At 39.3% G+C, this 14548-nt stretch overlaps 1 protein-coding gene across 7 annotated transcripts in view; it reads right to left on the reverse strand.

Annotated features, from left to right (window-relative positions):
- Window positions 1-14548, reverse strand: part of bcl11b (BCL11 transcription factor B) — a 172939-nt gene that overhangs the window by 138862 nt on the left and 19529 nt on the right. For 4 of the 7 annotated variants that reach the window (XM_003214334.4, XM_016990833.2, XM_016990823.2 and 1 more), the window contains exon 2: window positions 13090-13455. In XM_003214334.4, coding sequence (XP_003214382.2) covers window positions 13090-13455 — 366 coding nt within the window. Of the gene's footprint in view, window positions 1-13089; window positions 13459-14548 lie in introns of all 7 variants that reach the window. The other 3 variants (XM_016990813.2, XM_016990827.2, XM_062968453.1) reach the window with 1 other exon arrangement.

Raw genomic sequence — 14548 nt, forward strand, 5'->3', positions numbered from 1 at the left:
TCTAATGGAACAGACAATCAATTGAAAGTGAGGTAGCTAACTTGGAAGTGGCCTCTGTAGAGTTCAGATGTTAGTCCAAAGATATCTTTGTGCAATAAGGGACTTCATATCGGTTGGGTTGCTCTACGTCTATTCCTTTTTGTCTATTCGGAAGCATATATGTGAGTGTGAATAGCAGCCTCCTCCTCCAGGTGTGTTGTGTTACAGCTCTATCATTTCCAAACAGCACAGCTATTCGATTTTAAAAGGCCAGGTTTCTGTACCCTGGTGGCTAAGACTTTGTGTTACAAAGCAAGTTCCATGTTAAACCCCCAAGTTTCATAATGTGATCTCAGTTTTAGTCATTGTATGAACACTAGCCAGAGGGGAGAGTTTCAAATGCATGGTAAAGCAATGGAAATTGAAAACTCTATGCAAGGTCAAATCATGCTGATTAAGCAGCAAACAAACCCCTCTCGCTTTAATTCATTTAAAAATAAACTTGTAGGGACCCAATCCACATCAGAATAACCATGCACTGGGAGGGAAACGCAAACCATCCAAACACATGTTCTTCCTACAGTTTCTATCCCCCAGGTGAGTAGTTTACATGAAAACTTAATTTTTTAAACTCTGATGGGTATTTTAACTAAAAGCCTGAAGTGTATGTGAGAGAGAGGATTTCAGAAAGAAAGCAACTAGAGGAATGAAACACTTAAGAATTCCCCTTTAACCCAGTCCAGGTTAAAGGACTTCTTATGCATTGCTGTCTGCCTTCAAGTTATTGGCTGACTCATGACAACCCTATGGCAAATCTATTACAAGGTTTCCTTGATAAGATTTGTTAGGGGTAGGGTTGCCGTTACCTTCCTCTAAGGCTGGGAGAGTGACTTGCCCAAGGTCACGCAATCGGTTTCCGAGACTAAGCAAGAATTTGAACTCCAGAATCATAATCCAATGTTCAAACTACTGGATTCTAATACTAGCAGTACCCAAGTTACGAACAAGATAGGTTCTGTAGGTTTGTTCTTAAGTTGAATTTGTTTGTAAGTCAGAACAGGTAAATTATTTAAATGCAACTCCATCCAAAAATATATATCTTTTAGCTTTGGATAGCATAGGGCTCCTGTGGTGTTTGTTTTGCTGGCTGTGCCCCTATGCAGAAGATTTCACTGCGCTTTCTATCCCTGTGAAAATTTGATTTTGAAAAATTTGGCTTGTTATGGTGATAAAAGTTCCAGTTGAGACACCTTTTCCCATAACTCTTATAGGAGTGAATTTCCCTTCCTAGGGGTAGATTTCTGTGCAATTACTGGAATGGCCCGGATTACGATTGCGGATAGTGCGGTTAATAGTGAATGCAATGTTTTTAAATGTTTTAATGCATTTTAAATGCTATTTTAAAATGTTTATTTTAATTGTACATTGTTCTAAGGCATCAAATAGCTGCCTTGAATCCCCTTCGTGGTTGAGAAAGATGGGAGTATGAATATGGTAAATAAATAAATAAATAAATTCTCTCACCTCCTGTTCTTAATATGAGTCATTTGTATATCGGATGTTTGTAACTTGGTGACTGCCTTATATGTATCATTAAATAAAAAGTGGAAAAACTACACACTACCTAAATCACAGAAAATGTACTTTCATCTTCCACCAGAAAGTTTACTGGATAAATTTGGACCAGCAATTATCTATCAACATACATTTATTTCACAGGGTTGTTGTGAAGACCATATGCTCAGAAAAAGCAAAATATCTCCCTACTATCAAAAACCATTTAGTATAGAATTTGCAGCTTTTTCTGCAACTGCCCTGTAAAGTGAGCTTCTACTGAAAAAGTGAAAAATTCTAGGCTAGAACTGGCCTTTCCCATCTAGATTAGCCTTCAGAGTTTCATACTCAAACACACACAAAACACCCTACAAAACATTTCCTGTTTAAGCTGGAACTTTGCCTGAACAACCACAGCCAGTCTTGCTAATAAGTAAAATGAGGCTGCATCTACACCTACTATAACTGCTCCAAAGCTGCTTTGAGTCTTCTTGTGGAGGGAAAAAGCAGGGTATTAAAAAACATAAAAACATCCTAATAATACATACTGGGAGCAGCTTTGGAGCCATTTGGTTGTCGAAAGGCCAGACAGGCCAAAGGTGGATTGGGGCCACTGCATCACCACCAACAAGCAGCTCCCTGTCAGAGACTTGCTGGTAACACTGCATTTTTTTTTATCTCATTTGCTGCGTGCCCTGGTGTGGTCTCACCAGGAGTGACATCTCCAGCAAACCTCTCAAAGGCAGGCACTTGTTGGTGACAATGCAGCGGTGGGTTCACTGTAGGTGGGAACAGTGGATCAGATCAAATCCAGCTGTCCTCATCTCTGAAACTTCAGGATCACTACAGCTTCCAGGAAACTCCAAAGTAAATCCCACTTTCCCATATTAATGGCTAGATACAATCCATCCATTTGTCATCTGGACAACAGCTGAGTGGCTAGTCCACTGTATTTTAGATATGGACTTAATTTTTGTGTGCTACTTAGCTTATGTCTTCTACCTCCTAAACCGGCTTGCTACCTTTTAGATGGTGATGTAGAGGTGCCAGTTTTGAAGGAAAGTTCAACAACCATTCCAAGTCAGCTTCCATGAAGGATGGGAAAAGGGACAGGCAACATCTTGGCCTCTGCCTGTTCTTTGACTTTGTTTGTTCAACTTTCACTCCATGGAAGAAATCCAGTTCCCTTCTTTATGGGTTAGGCCTGATACTTACAAATAGAATCACACACACATGCACACTTACATTTATTATCAATTTTCATCACAAGTTAGCAGTAGTTTGTCTGTTGCTTTTTCTCAAGCCAAAGGCTATTTCCATCACAATAAGGAGCATTCCTTTCCCGGCCTCCCTCCCTTCTCCCATTTGAGGTACCATATTGTCCCTGGTGGAATAGTGTGTTAAAGCGCTGAGCTGCTGAACTTGCGGACCAAAAGGTGCCAGGTTCAAATCCTAGGAGCGGAATGAGCGCCCGCTGTTAGCCCCAGCTCCTGCCAACCTAGCAGTTCGAAAACATGCAAATGTGAGTAGATCAATAGGTACCGCTCCAGCAGGAAGGTAACGGAACTCCATGCAGTCATGCCGGCCACATGACCTTGGAGGTGTCTACGGACAACGCCGGCTCTTCAGCTTAGAAATGGAGATGAGCACCAACCCCCAGAGTCAGTCAAGACTGGACTTAACGTCAGGGGAAATCCTTCACCTTTAACCTATTGAGTTCTCTGACATCTAAATGTTAATATGGAGTCCTCGGATCCATACTGGTACAAATGTACATGGATGTCTCTGGGTAATAATAATAATAATAATAATAATAACTTTATTTTTATACCCCGCCCCATCTCCCCGAAGGGACTCGGGGCGGCTTACATGGGGCCTTGCCCGATAAAACAATCAAATATCAAAACACAGCAATAAAACAGTTATCCAATAAAAACATCAATTACAGTAAACACAATCGTTAAAATCAACATAAAACATACAATATTAACACTGGAGACTAATTCATAGAACCCAGGCAACGTGCAACATGTGCCGAAATGGGCCGAAATGGGGAAGGTAATTTCACAGTTAAAATGGACAAAGTGCAATATAGCATTGGCAACACCTCAAGAATGGGGCTATTATAAAATGGGCAGATCGATCAGTCCAACACCAGATTAAGTATCAAAGGCCTTTTGAAAGAGCCAGGTTTTTAAGCTCCTACGGAAGGAGAGGAGGGTGGGGGCCTGCCTGATCTCTCTAGGAAGCGAGTTCCAAGGCCCTCTCTCTCGTCCCCACCAACCGCGACTGCGAGGGTCGTGGGAGCGAGAGGAGGGCCTCCCCCAACGAGCGAAGAGAACGTGCAGGTTCGTAGGGGGAGATGCGGTCTCTAAGGTAGGTGGGTCCCAAACCGTTTAGGGTAGACAGTAATAATAATGAACTGTCATTATGCAAAAAAAAAAAAAGGTTAATCCATGCCAGCAGGTTAACAAATCATTCACACAACACGCATGGGTTTTAACTAATCTGAATTTGGAGGGGGGAAAAACAATTCTAAATACATCAAATAGTGTATTTTCACAGCAACTTGTGGCAGTGTTTATCTCTAATTCTCAGCATATGTGAGTTACTCCGTTTCTCTCACCGGCAGTTTTACCATTTAAAGGACTAAAAGAAACATTCATTCATTCATTCATTCATTCACAGAGCAAGGGTTGCCATTTAATCCTCTATTTGACGCTCACTCTCTCCCACTGCATCTTCCTTTCTTCTTTGCAATGTATGTCGAGTTCTAGTACATGAGGTTCACAGCACTGCTTTTGTGGAAGGAATAAAAAGTCAGCTTCATGTAATATCTTCAGCAGTCTTTTCAGCAATTAACACAGCTGTCTAATGCATTTCCAATACCAGTTTGATCAACATTTAAAAGACTTTAAATGTTACTCTGGCATTCTAGTACTGATACTGCTAGTTAGTAAACATATGACTAGCAAGAACCATACCAAACATATACAGTAGGTCCTTGGGATTTGCTGAGGTTTGGTTCCAGGACCCCTTATGTGTGTCCACATCCCATTAAATACAATGGAATAGTGAAATTGTGTCCCTTATATATAATGGGAAATACGAGTTTGGCTTTGGGTTTTGGGATATAGAGGCCCAAATATATGTATGAGGTATGAATCATGTCACAAATTATAGGTACCAAAACACATAACAAGCCAATCATGTTGCCGTTTTTTTCTAAGTTTTTCTGTTTCAACCTTCAAATAATGAAAATCTCATTTTTAATGCTTTAATGCTTGTAAATTCCCTGTACTGATATGTCCTTTCCCGTCCTTGACAAACTAATTTTTGTATTTACAAGGAATTGTTTCACATGAGGGAGCCCTCCAACATGCCACTTCTGACCTGAGGTTCCCTAGAAACCAGTGCCATGAGACTTTTTTGACTCTTGTCTCAACTGTACATTACAGGAACACAGCACTAGAGAGAGTGAAATTAGCAAGACTTGATTTTGGTCTCCAAGTACAATAGTTTAGGGTGAGGGAATACCTGCTTTCCAAGACTCCACATATTATGCCACATGAAGACCATTTTCAATCAATACACCTTATTGCTGTTGTTATACATGGTGATGCAATTCATTACACCAATCAGGAAAATTTCATTGTGTTTTTGTATAGAAACCTCTCATCTGGTATTTAGAATGGATAAAACAAGCAGAGACCACAAGGCACAAACTATAATCTGGGCCTGCAAAATGATGAAAATGTGATCAAGAAAATCTCTGCAGAAAAGTAAATTTTAAGAGAGTTCCAAGCAGGACAGGAAGAGGGAACTGCTATATCAGGCATGAGAAGCCATATGGATGAAGACATAAATGGGTATCAACAGCTTGGAAAAATATTTTAGTCTACTGCTACAAGAATGCGGCAACAGACATGGCCAGAGGCATTTTTTCTAGGGGATTTTAACAGTTGTAGACCCCAAAATAACTTTTAAAATTTCACTACAAACAATTCAAACATAAATTAATTTGGAATTCATGGATTGCTCACAAAATTTAGGAGGACTGTAGCTTAGTAATGAGCTAGACAACTTTCTGTTGGGAAATCGTAGTCACCTTCAAATAACCTACGAATGCTTAGGGATCCCAGGGAAAAAAGAAATTAGTGTAATTTTGTAATGTAGGCTAGATCTACACTTTTCTATATCCCAGGATCTGATCCCAAATTGCCTGCTTTGAACTTGATTTTATAAGTCTACACTGCCAGATAATCTTGGATCCTGGGATATAGGACAGTGTAGATCCAGCCTTAGATGTGCCTCAAAAAAAATTAGGGAAGGGAAAGAGCCAGCTAGAGATGAACAAGCTCTTTTTAATAAAAGAGACATGATGGCAATGTCTGCAGCAAGATATGCAGGTTTTAAAGAAACTTATTGCAAAACAGATGCATTATCCTTATTGCACATCTCTACACTAAGGGATACCATATATTCCTGGTTTGAAATCCTGGATTTTAAGAAAGGATCCAAAATGAAGGCAAAGGTCCAGTTTTCCCTTTAACATATATTCATATTTAAAAATCCACCTGAAACAAGGTTTGAAGCATGGAATGTTTGTGATTTTATTTTTTCCCCTCTTACCCTCTGCCCCATGTTTCTTTTCCTTCCCTTAAATATCCAATCAAAATTTCATAACCACTGAACACGCTTAACATGTATTAAAAGGGTTGTTTTTTTAAAAAAATCTGCAATTTTAGGTTTACCTATGAGTGGCTGGGATAATGTTGTCTAAATAAGAGAGTAGTGTTGCAAATTTTGAATTTTCTATTACTATATAGAATGAACAAACAATTATGGTCTAGGGTGTAAAATTACGGTAGGCAGAAAGCAAGAGGCATGCAAACGTAGACTGACATAGCCTGGAGTCATACAGATTTCCCACACCCAGTCCATGTGCCACACTAAAGCATGGCACCACTAATAAGAAGTATTGGGTAACTAAAAGATTTCTCCATCCTACTCGTTTGACTTGGAAAACCACACGTTGAGGAAACCCTGCCAACTTCAATATTACCAGGCGTTGAAAATTCAGCTCTCTGATCCCATGAACACCTTTGTCCTCATCTTTCCTTCACACTAGTAGAAGGACTTTATGGATTTTGCCTGCCTGTTGTCAGGATGGCCTATCTTTTTGGAACTAAAATAAAGCAAAAGATCCTAGGAAAGAGAACATACTAAAAAGAGCATAAAGGTGATGTAGAAGGAAAGAACGATACTTTGAGATTTCTTAACTTAGACATTCTACCTGATTAGAAAAAAAGTAAATACATTTTTTTCTCCCTTTTCTAACATGAGAATACAGGATTATCTGGCAAAATTAACAAGAAATAAACTGAGACAAGGGAGGGGGGGACTCTATAATCCCATGGCATGGTCTGAAGGTGCTTGATAAGAGATATCTTGTGGAAGCTAAGAATGTCTAGGTCTGCTGGATGACTGCTTATAATTACCTTGAACATTTTCTTGTGTTCCATGACAAGTAAAAGTAAATAACTTAGAACATTTATTTTCATAGCATGTGATGATGGACACTGGGCTTATATGTTCCTCAGATGAGAGCTGAAAAAAATCAGGATAGTAGGGATGGATATATCAAAAATGTAGCCTGCCAGAGACACACAGAACTCCCATGTCTGGAGGCAGTGCACTGTCATGTACAAATTAGTGCTGAGAAACAACAGTGAGCCAGGATTAATGTCTCTATGCCATACATTAAGATTTCAATTCTACAAGGGTTTGCTCCTTGACAAAAGTTTGGAAAGTAATATGATCAAAGAAGTCAGCATTAATGGACTCCTACCTCCACCATCCCTTATACCTTATCTTTAGAAAAAAAACACTGAGGGTTGGGGTTCTGAAAGAAAGAGCGGGGAAAAGAGAAAGTCCATCTCTGGGATACATGCAGTTGTAAAGGACACAAGCTATGTGAGAAGAAACATGAATTCCCAAATATGCATGATGTTTCCGGTATAGCTGGTGCTCAATGAATTCTACCGCCATAGAGATGGGCTACACAGTTGACTTGGGTCCTACTTGCAACTTCCTTTGCCCTCAGCCTGTGCAATCCATGTAAAAGATGTGAAGCAGACATATCTAAGTCAAGTTCCTTGCCTTACTAGACATAGCTACACACAGTGCAAGTGACCCCTACCTTTTGGGGAGACTATGTGGAGTGATGTGCCTAAGGGGAGGTTGAAGAACATAAAAGGATTTTGAGTAAAGTAGTGGCAAACTTCTTTGAGGGCATCCGTGTACTTCAGGTAGTGAGTGATTTTCTATTTTTCCCTCTCTTCAAACGTAAAGACTCAATTGTCTTTGAACAACTTGCTCTACATATGAATTGACACATTTATTTTACAAAAAAAGTGAAAGTTATCTGTGTTTCTTTTACTGTTAATCTACGCACAAAGAAAGAAATAATAAACAGAGCTTGTCTAACAAAAATGCAACGGCTGCAGTCCTCCGAATTCAATTAAGCTAAAATAATTAATGCTTCCGCCATATTAAATTACTTTTACACATTTGCGCCACTGAAGTTTTTTCTCCTTTATTCTTTTAATCTTTATTTCTCTTCTTTTTCATTCATTTTTTTCTAAATTTGTTTCAAAGTACTGGAGAAGGGAGGGAAAAGAGGTTGGGGGGAATAAAATAAAAAGATGAGCGCCGTTTGCGGTTCAAATGTAATAGTCTCCTTTTAGCTGACATAGCATGTCGACTGTTTTGTGCCTTTGATTAAAATAACATTTTAAATGCTTTGAACAAACATATCTTCCCCCGTTCTTCTAAAGGATTATTTTACATATTTCTTGGTGGAATAAAGAAATTTTCATTCTTCCTGTCGCAACGCAGAAAAAGCTAAGAATATCTTTCGTCGCATAGAAAGTGAAAATATTATAGGCTGTTGCATTATTACTCAAAAAAGAGAGGAGGAGGAGGTGGGAGGGTGGGGGGAAAGCTGCCTTAGAGATTAAGTTTCCCTTTTATGAAATCGTATTTAGTCTCTTTTTTTAACAAATCTAACAACAATGCTCTACAGCCTCTCACTGGGAAATACCTTTAGTGTTAAATACAGATTCTGATTTTCTTGGCTAATGCAGAAAGCCCTTCTATTGAAAAATAAATAAGGGGCTTGGTATATCCTACTAAAGCCTTTTCAGTGAATGACTTCTGTGGGTTTTTTTTTTTTCATGGCTACTCTCCATGGCTGTAATGTGAAGCTTTTATCCTACTATTGAGAACTATCCTCTACATTTAAAGAAGAAAAGAATAAGACAAAAAGGAAAAGGGGGACTGGAAGGTGAGCAAAATCCTAAACCAAAATAGGAGGACACTTCAAACCTTTTTATCTCAGAATTTCAATCGCTAATTTGCAAAAACCTTGCTATTGCCATAGGTAATTCTTACCCCATGTTAAAAGAAAGAGATACATAGGAAGAAATCAAATGAATTGCTTATTTTATTTTATTCTATTAGCAGATCCAAAATCTCGAGTTCATTTCCATTTGATCTCTGGTTTGGCAGGGGACAAGATTAAGACTGAAGCTCCCTCTTGCTTTGCTTTGCTTATTTGCATGTGTTTATTGGCATTGTTATTCCATTTGTCAATATGTGAACAGTTGTGAAGGATGGGACAAAGTTTGGGGGGGGGGACTTGTGCAAATTTGTCATACCGAAACCAAAACTGTAACAGAAATCTCTTAAATAGCTCAACCCAAGGAACCTGCACAGAAATAGAGTTGAGAGGAGAAGAACGCAAAGTGGAGTTGGGAAAAGCAGATATACCTATCCAAACTAAGGAGTCATCTACCCAAATTTAACTGCCTGCAAAGTGCTTGACAATATGACAGATGGGCAAAATACGAAGGTATCTACTGATGTGCACACACAATTTTTGGCCTTCAAGTACACTATTTCACTTTTTCCCAAAACCCTAGATTCTCTAATGAGAGAAAGCAATGACCTGCATTCCAGGAACCATAATTGGGAGGGGGGTACACTTAGCCTGCCCCGTGGTCATCCCAGTCACAAACAACTACGCCCATTCCTAGCTGCATAGCCCTCTTTCCTGATCACAGTACAACATAAAAAGATTCATACAAATGCAAAGGTTGGGTGCCTTTTTCAATCAGAAAATGAGAGATTAGGGGGACCAAGCTCTGATGTGAAGTAAAATGTATATTTACATTTAACATATATTGTATATCTGTTAAAAAGCAAATAACACTTGACTATTAATATCTTTTCAGACAAGGAGGCATAGTTCAACCCTTTTCCTCCCTGCTGCAGTCCCAACAACATTCATCCCAACAACCATCATTCACCTGAAGATGCCATTTTACCACTGGTCAATTTGTTCTCAACACAAACAGCAGCCCCAAAAGACTAATTCTGACAATATCATGGGGGAGGGGAGAAAGAAAACACGCTTTTTGTGATCCTGATAATTAACATGAGCACATCCTTCAACATGTGCTATTTGCCTTTTAAAAAACTATCCACATTAAATGCAAATATGCACTCAACATAATCTCTAAATAGTCCAAAGATAAGGAAGTATGGCCTTTTGAATGGACAAATGAACAACGAAGCAAATCTGACAAAGGAAGGACAGATAACTTCACCTAGCTTGCATTAGGTATGCTTCTATAATACTTTGACAACATATGTGCTTGATGCTACAGCCAATGTCTATGACCTTGATTTTCATGGATCATATACAACCAATGTCATCATTGCTTTGTTATTGAAAAACATATTTGGTTTTGTTTAGGATTGCACATACTTTATCCTCCAGTTTGAAAATATCATTCCATCTTTTTTATGAATTATGCTAAGTTGCTTTCCTATATTATGTGCTATTTACTAACAGCACACAATTGATTCATCTTCTAATACTCATGGGAACAGAACAGTTTCAAAATCCCTTATCTGAAACATGAGGAAGGCCACTCAACTTCTGCCTCACATATTCAGCATGTATGCCCCATTCTTAAAGAGGGGGACATGGTCTAAAACTGAACTCACCACATGAAAAATGTTTTTAGATAAATATGTATATGCATAAAGATATGAAACTAAGAGAAAATTTACACAACCATTTCATCCTGTGAGATGAAAATTATACTCTTACAAAGTTATATACACAGCACAGAATGAAAAAAATGTTTTACCATACCAAGAAATGAATACCGACGATTGCGACTAGCCCATATTCTCAATTTATGCCCTGGGTTCAGGAGGCATTGTTCAAATTCCACTAGCAAATCAAGGCAATATATGAAGAAACACAGGCAACTGGGAAGGTGCTTCATACTGAATCAGACCAATGGTTTATCCACTCTTAGTGAGGTCTATGTTGTTTGGCAGCATCTTTCCAGGTTTTCAGACTAAGAGCCTTTCCCAGCCCTACCTTGAAGTGCCAGGGATTGCTTTTCTTCCTAACAATAAAATCCAGAAACTGTCAAGGGGAAATAATTCTGACAGTCTCTGAAAATTAAAAGACTAAAAGAAAAGAAAATAGGTGTAAAGAGAAACCAGCCCTACATTCAAGAAAATGCATGTCACAGTCTTAGATAAAATTCCTTGCCCCAATATATTCAGCTACAGCTACAGAATTTTCCCCAAATTATCAAGACAGTTTGGATTAGTTGTAGTTTGTTTTCAAACCAGGAGTGTATTCTATGGAAAGCTATAAAGAAAATCTTATCTTCCTTTGCATGCCATATAAAACAATTCAGTCTGCTTTCTATAATGCCCCTGCAATGAAACCAGTGGTGACCTAGGGCAGAAAATCCCACAATAAATGCTTTGAACTGGGTTATCTGAGTCTATACTGCCATATATTCCAGTTCAAAGCAGATAATGTGGGATTTCATTCAGCTGTATGGAAGGAGGCCCAGACAGGTCCTATATCCCAGGATCTGATCCCAGGTTTTCTGCTTTAACCTGGATTATGTGAGTCCCCACTTCCAGATAATCTGGGATAAACAGAAAACCTGGGATAAGATCCTGGGATATAGGTTCTGTCTGGAAGGGCCCCTAGTAAGTGCTGGCTGCGCTTTCTAAAGATAACCTCTGGATGGTATTAACATCCAAACTCACTTCAATGTCCATGTATGTTAGAAATGAAAATATACCATAGTGTAGTTATCAACCTCAAACCTGAGAACAGCTCAGATGCTGTTCCCCACTGTACACACAGAAATGAATTCTAAGATGAAACATTATGTGATTTTTTGTTGTTGTGTTTTGCTTTACACCTATATGTATCAGGAACAGCAGCTTCCTCAAAGGTCACAAGGCCAATGAGATCAGTTCTGCACAAGGCAAGAGCATCAGGGCCAGTCCAGCTCCTGATTTGGCATTGTATTGGTCTATCTACAGCACAAGCCTAAATCAATTTGAAACTGAATTAACACTGGTGGAGCACGTGGCACATTCATGAAGGCAAGAAGAATCCTCTCCAAGAGCCTCAAGCATTTCACAAGAACTGAAATAGCTAAGAATACATTTGTGGTAAGTATGGGGAGGGGGCACAAGAAAATTAAACCTATTTTATATTCATCATCTAAACACCTCTTTATTCAGGCTCAAGTCCTCTTTCTGTTGAAGTCAAATGCCCTTTATACAATTACCTTCCCTCCCACATTGCACAAAGTGAAACTATCCACTTTAATGGTCAAGATGAGCAAGCTCGGGATTAAGCCAAGATGTCTATCCTTACCAAGCCCAAACATGAATCTGGCTTGGTGCTGTAGAATGTTATTTAGTCTAAGCGAAAAAGCTTGGTAAGGCTAGGCACTAAAACACTATGTTGGGTACCTTTCTCAGGCCTACAAGATAAAACCAAGGAAAGTCTGGTAATGAGGCAATTTTTATCTGGAAAGACTATGCATTTACTGTTCAATGAAGTACATTATAATAAATAGTATCTCCTCTCTCTGGCTTTGTGTTATGGCTCTGTGAGCATTCCACAGTGCAAAATGTAGGTGATATCCCTCTCTATACTTGTAGATCAGGTTAGGACAGTATGTGCCTCCCCACCCAGCAGAAGTACCACCCTGCAGTATAGGCTAAATGGTGTGATCCATTTATGCCTCTCTTTTGTGAGAAGGAAGATATCCTATCTTTCCATAATATCATAGTTATGTTCCCACTGGATTATTACAGTAGCCTATCATACTAAGGCACATCAAGATCTAGGTTAGTAGTTATTCTACAACCCAGTTAGACCTGCAAAGGCCTCTCCATAGACTAAGGCACCAAGCAAATCATCTACAGAATAGGATCAACTGAGGCCCACCAGCAAGAGGCTCCTCAATGTCCATAAAAGTCTTGTGAATTTTTGACAGATTTCTAATGGAAGTCCTAAATGTTCTAGATAATCAGGAAGACTGATTTTCTTTCTTTTTTTAAAGGAAAGATGTGGAGAGACAGGCAGGAAGGAATAGTAAGAGAGAGAGAGAAACTACCTCTGCAGTTGACTTAATGTAAAACATGCTGTACCTGCAGTGTTCTCCTGCTTGGGGCAAATTCCTTTTGTAGGCGTGAGAAGACGATCTTCTTCATCGGGTGTGACTTGGATCCCGATTTCCACTGGCTCTGACACTTTCCTGAGCTCGGAGCGTGACGAAGGGGGAGGACTGCTCTTATCCAGATTCTTTTCATAGCAGGCACCTCCAGCGCCATTGCACTGTTTCTTCTTGTGCTCTATAAAAACCAAGATGTCTCCCAGGGGGAAGTTCATCTGACACTGTCCACAGGTTAATAGGTCGGGGTCTGCTCCACCCGTTACAATGCTGAGCCCCAGTGGCTCTCCTAATGTTAGGCTCTCATCCTCATGGGTGATGGTCGTTTCCACATGGTCAGCCTCTGCTTGATATGGGTGCATAGAGAAAAGGTGGTTCAAGGAGAAGGGAAAGAAAGAGGGGGGGGAGAGAGAGAGAAATGGGAAAGAATTGAAAGCAATTTGTTTACATATTCACATAATCTGATTTGAACAGGATTTTCATAAAGCCCAGTTATATCTTTCATCTACTCCCCCTCCCTGCTTGTCTCCCCGAATGATTTAAATAAATTTTGCAACCAAGTCTGTCTGCAGAACAAAATAGGCATATATCTGATGTGGCTTTGCTGAACAACTCTTTCAAAGTGCCCCACAGCAATGAAATAATAGCCGTAAAGACCTGTTACGATAGAACTAAAACTAGTATGATTCACTGGACTGAATGATGGACTTATATCACTGTTCATGTCCCAACAATTCATGTGCAGACTTATTATCCAACCCTAGCCAAATCTCTCAACCTCAGTGTCTTCTTTTCTAAAAAACAGTAACAATATTGACTTGCCTGACAAGGGTGTTGTAGACAGTGAGACATAAAAGATGTTCTTTTTAAAATATTATTAATAATAGATATCTTTTGCATGGATTTCTCTTCTAGCATTTTTTTTCTTTATAATGGTCCTTGTGAGTAAACCTGAGTTTTATTTTATCGTTCTATTATTTGCAATTTAGCACATCTTTGCATTTCTATGACTCTCACCTAAACTTTGATAAGAGATATATGGCAACCTTCTCTCCAAATCCATCAACCTTGACCACCCCTACTATAAAGACTCCTTTTGAAGGCCTTAATATGTGGAACTAATTTAAAAATACAATCATGCCACCACTGAGAGGACACACTGAGAGGAAAGAAATTAACATTAGTCATGTCCGGTAATCATGGGGAAAGGTGAACAATAACCACCAGCTCGGAAAGATTTGCTGAAGAAATTCTTCTTTGTGCTCATCAATGAAGTTAATATTACACAAGGCTTGCTTGTGGCTCAGACAGGTGGTCCCTAAAAAGAACACACCCGCTGGACACATGTAGGCCTCCCATACGAAGCAGCTGGGTCCTACTTTTCTTTTACTGTGCTCATTCTGAAAAAAAAAAAAAAGGAGAGCCACACAACCTCC

This window comes from Anolis carolinensis, chromosome 1, assembly GCF_035594765.1.
Source record: "Anolis carolinensis isolate JA03-04 chromosome 1, rAnoCar3.1.pri, whole genome shotgun sequence".
NCBI classification, from domain to species: domain Eukaryota; kingdom Metazoa; phylum Chordata; class Lepidosauria; order Squamata; family Dactyloidae; genus Anolis; species Anolis carolinensis.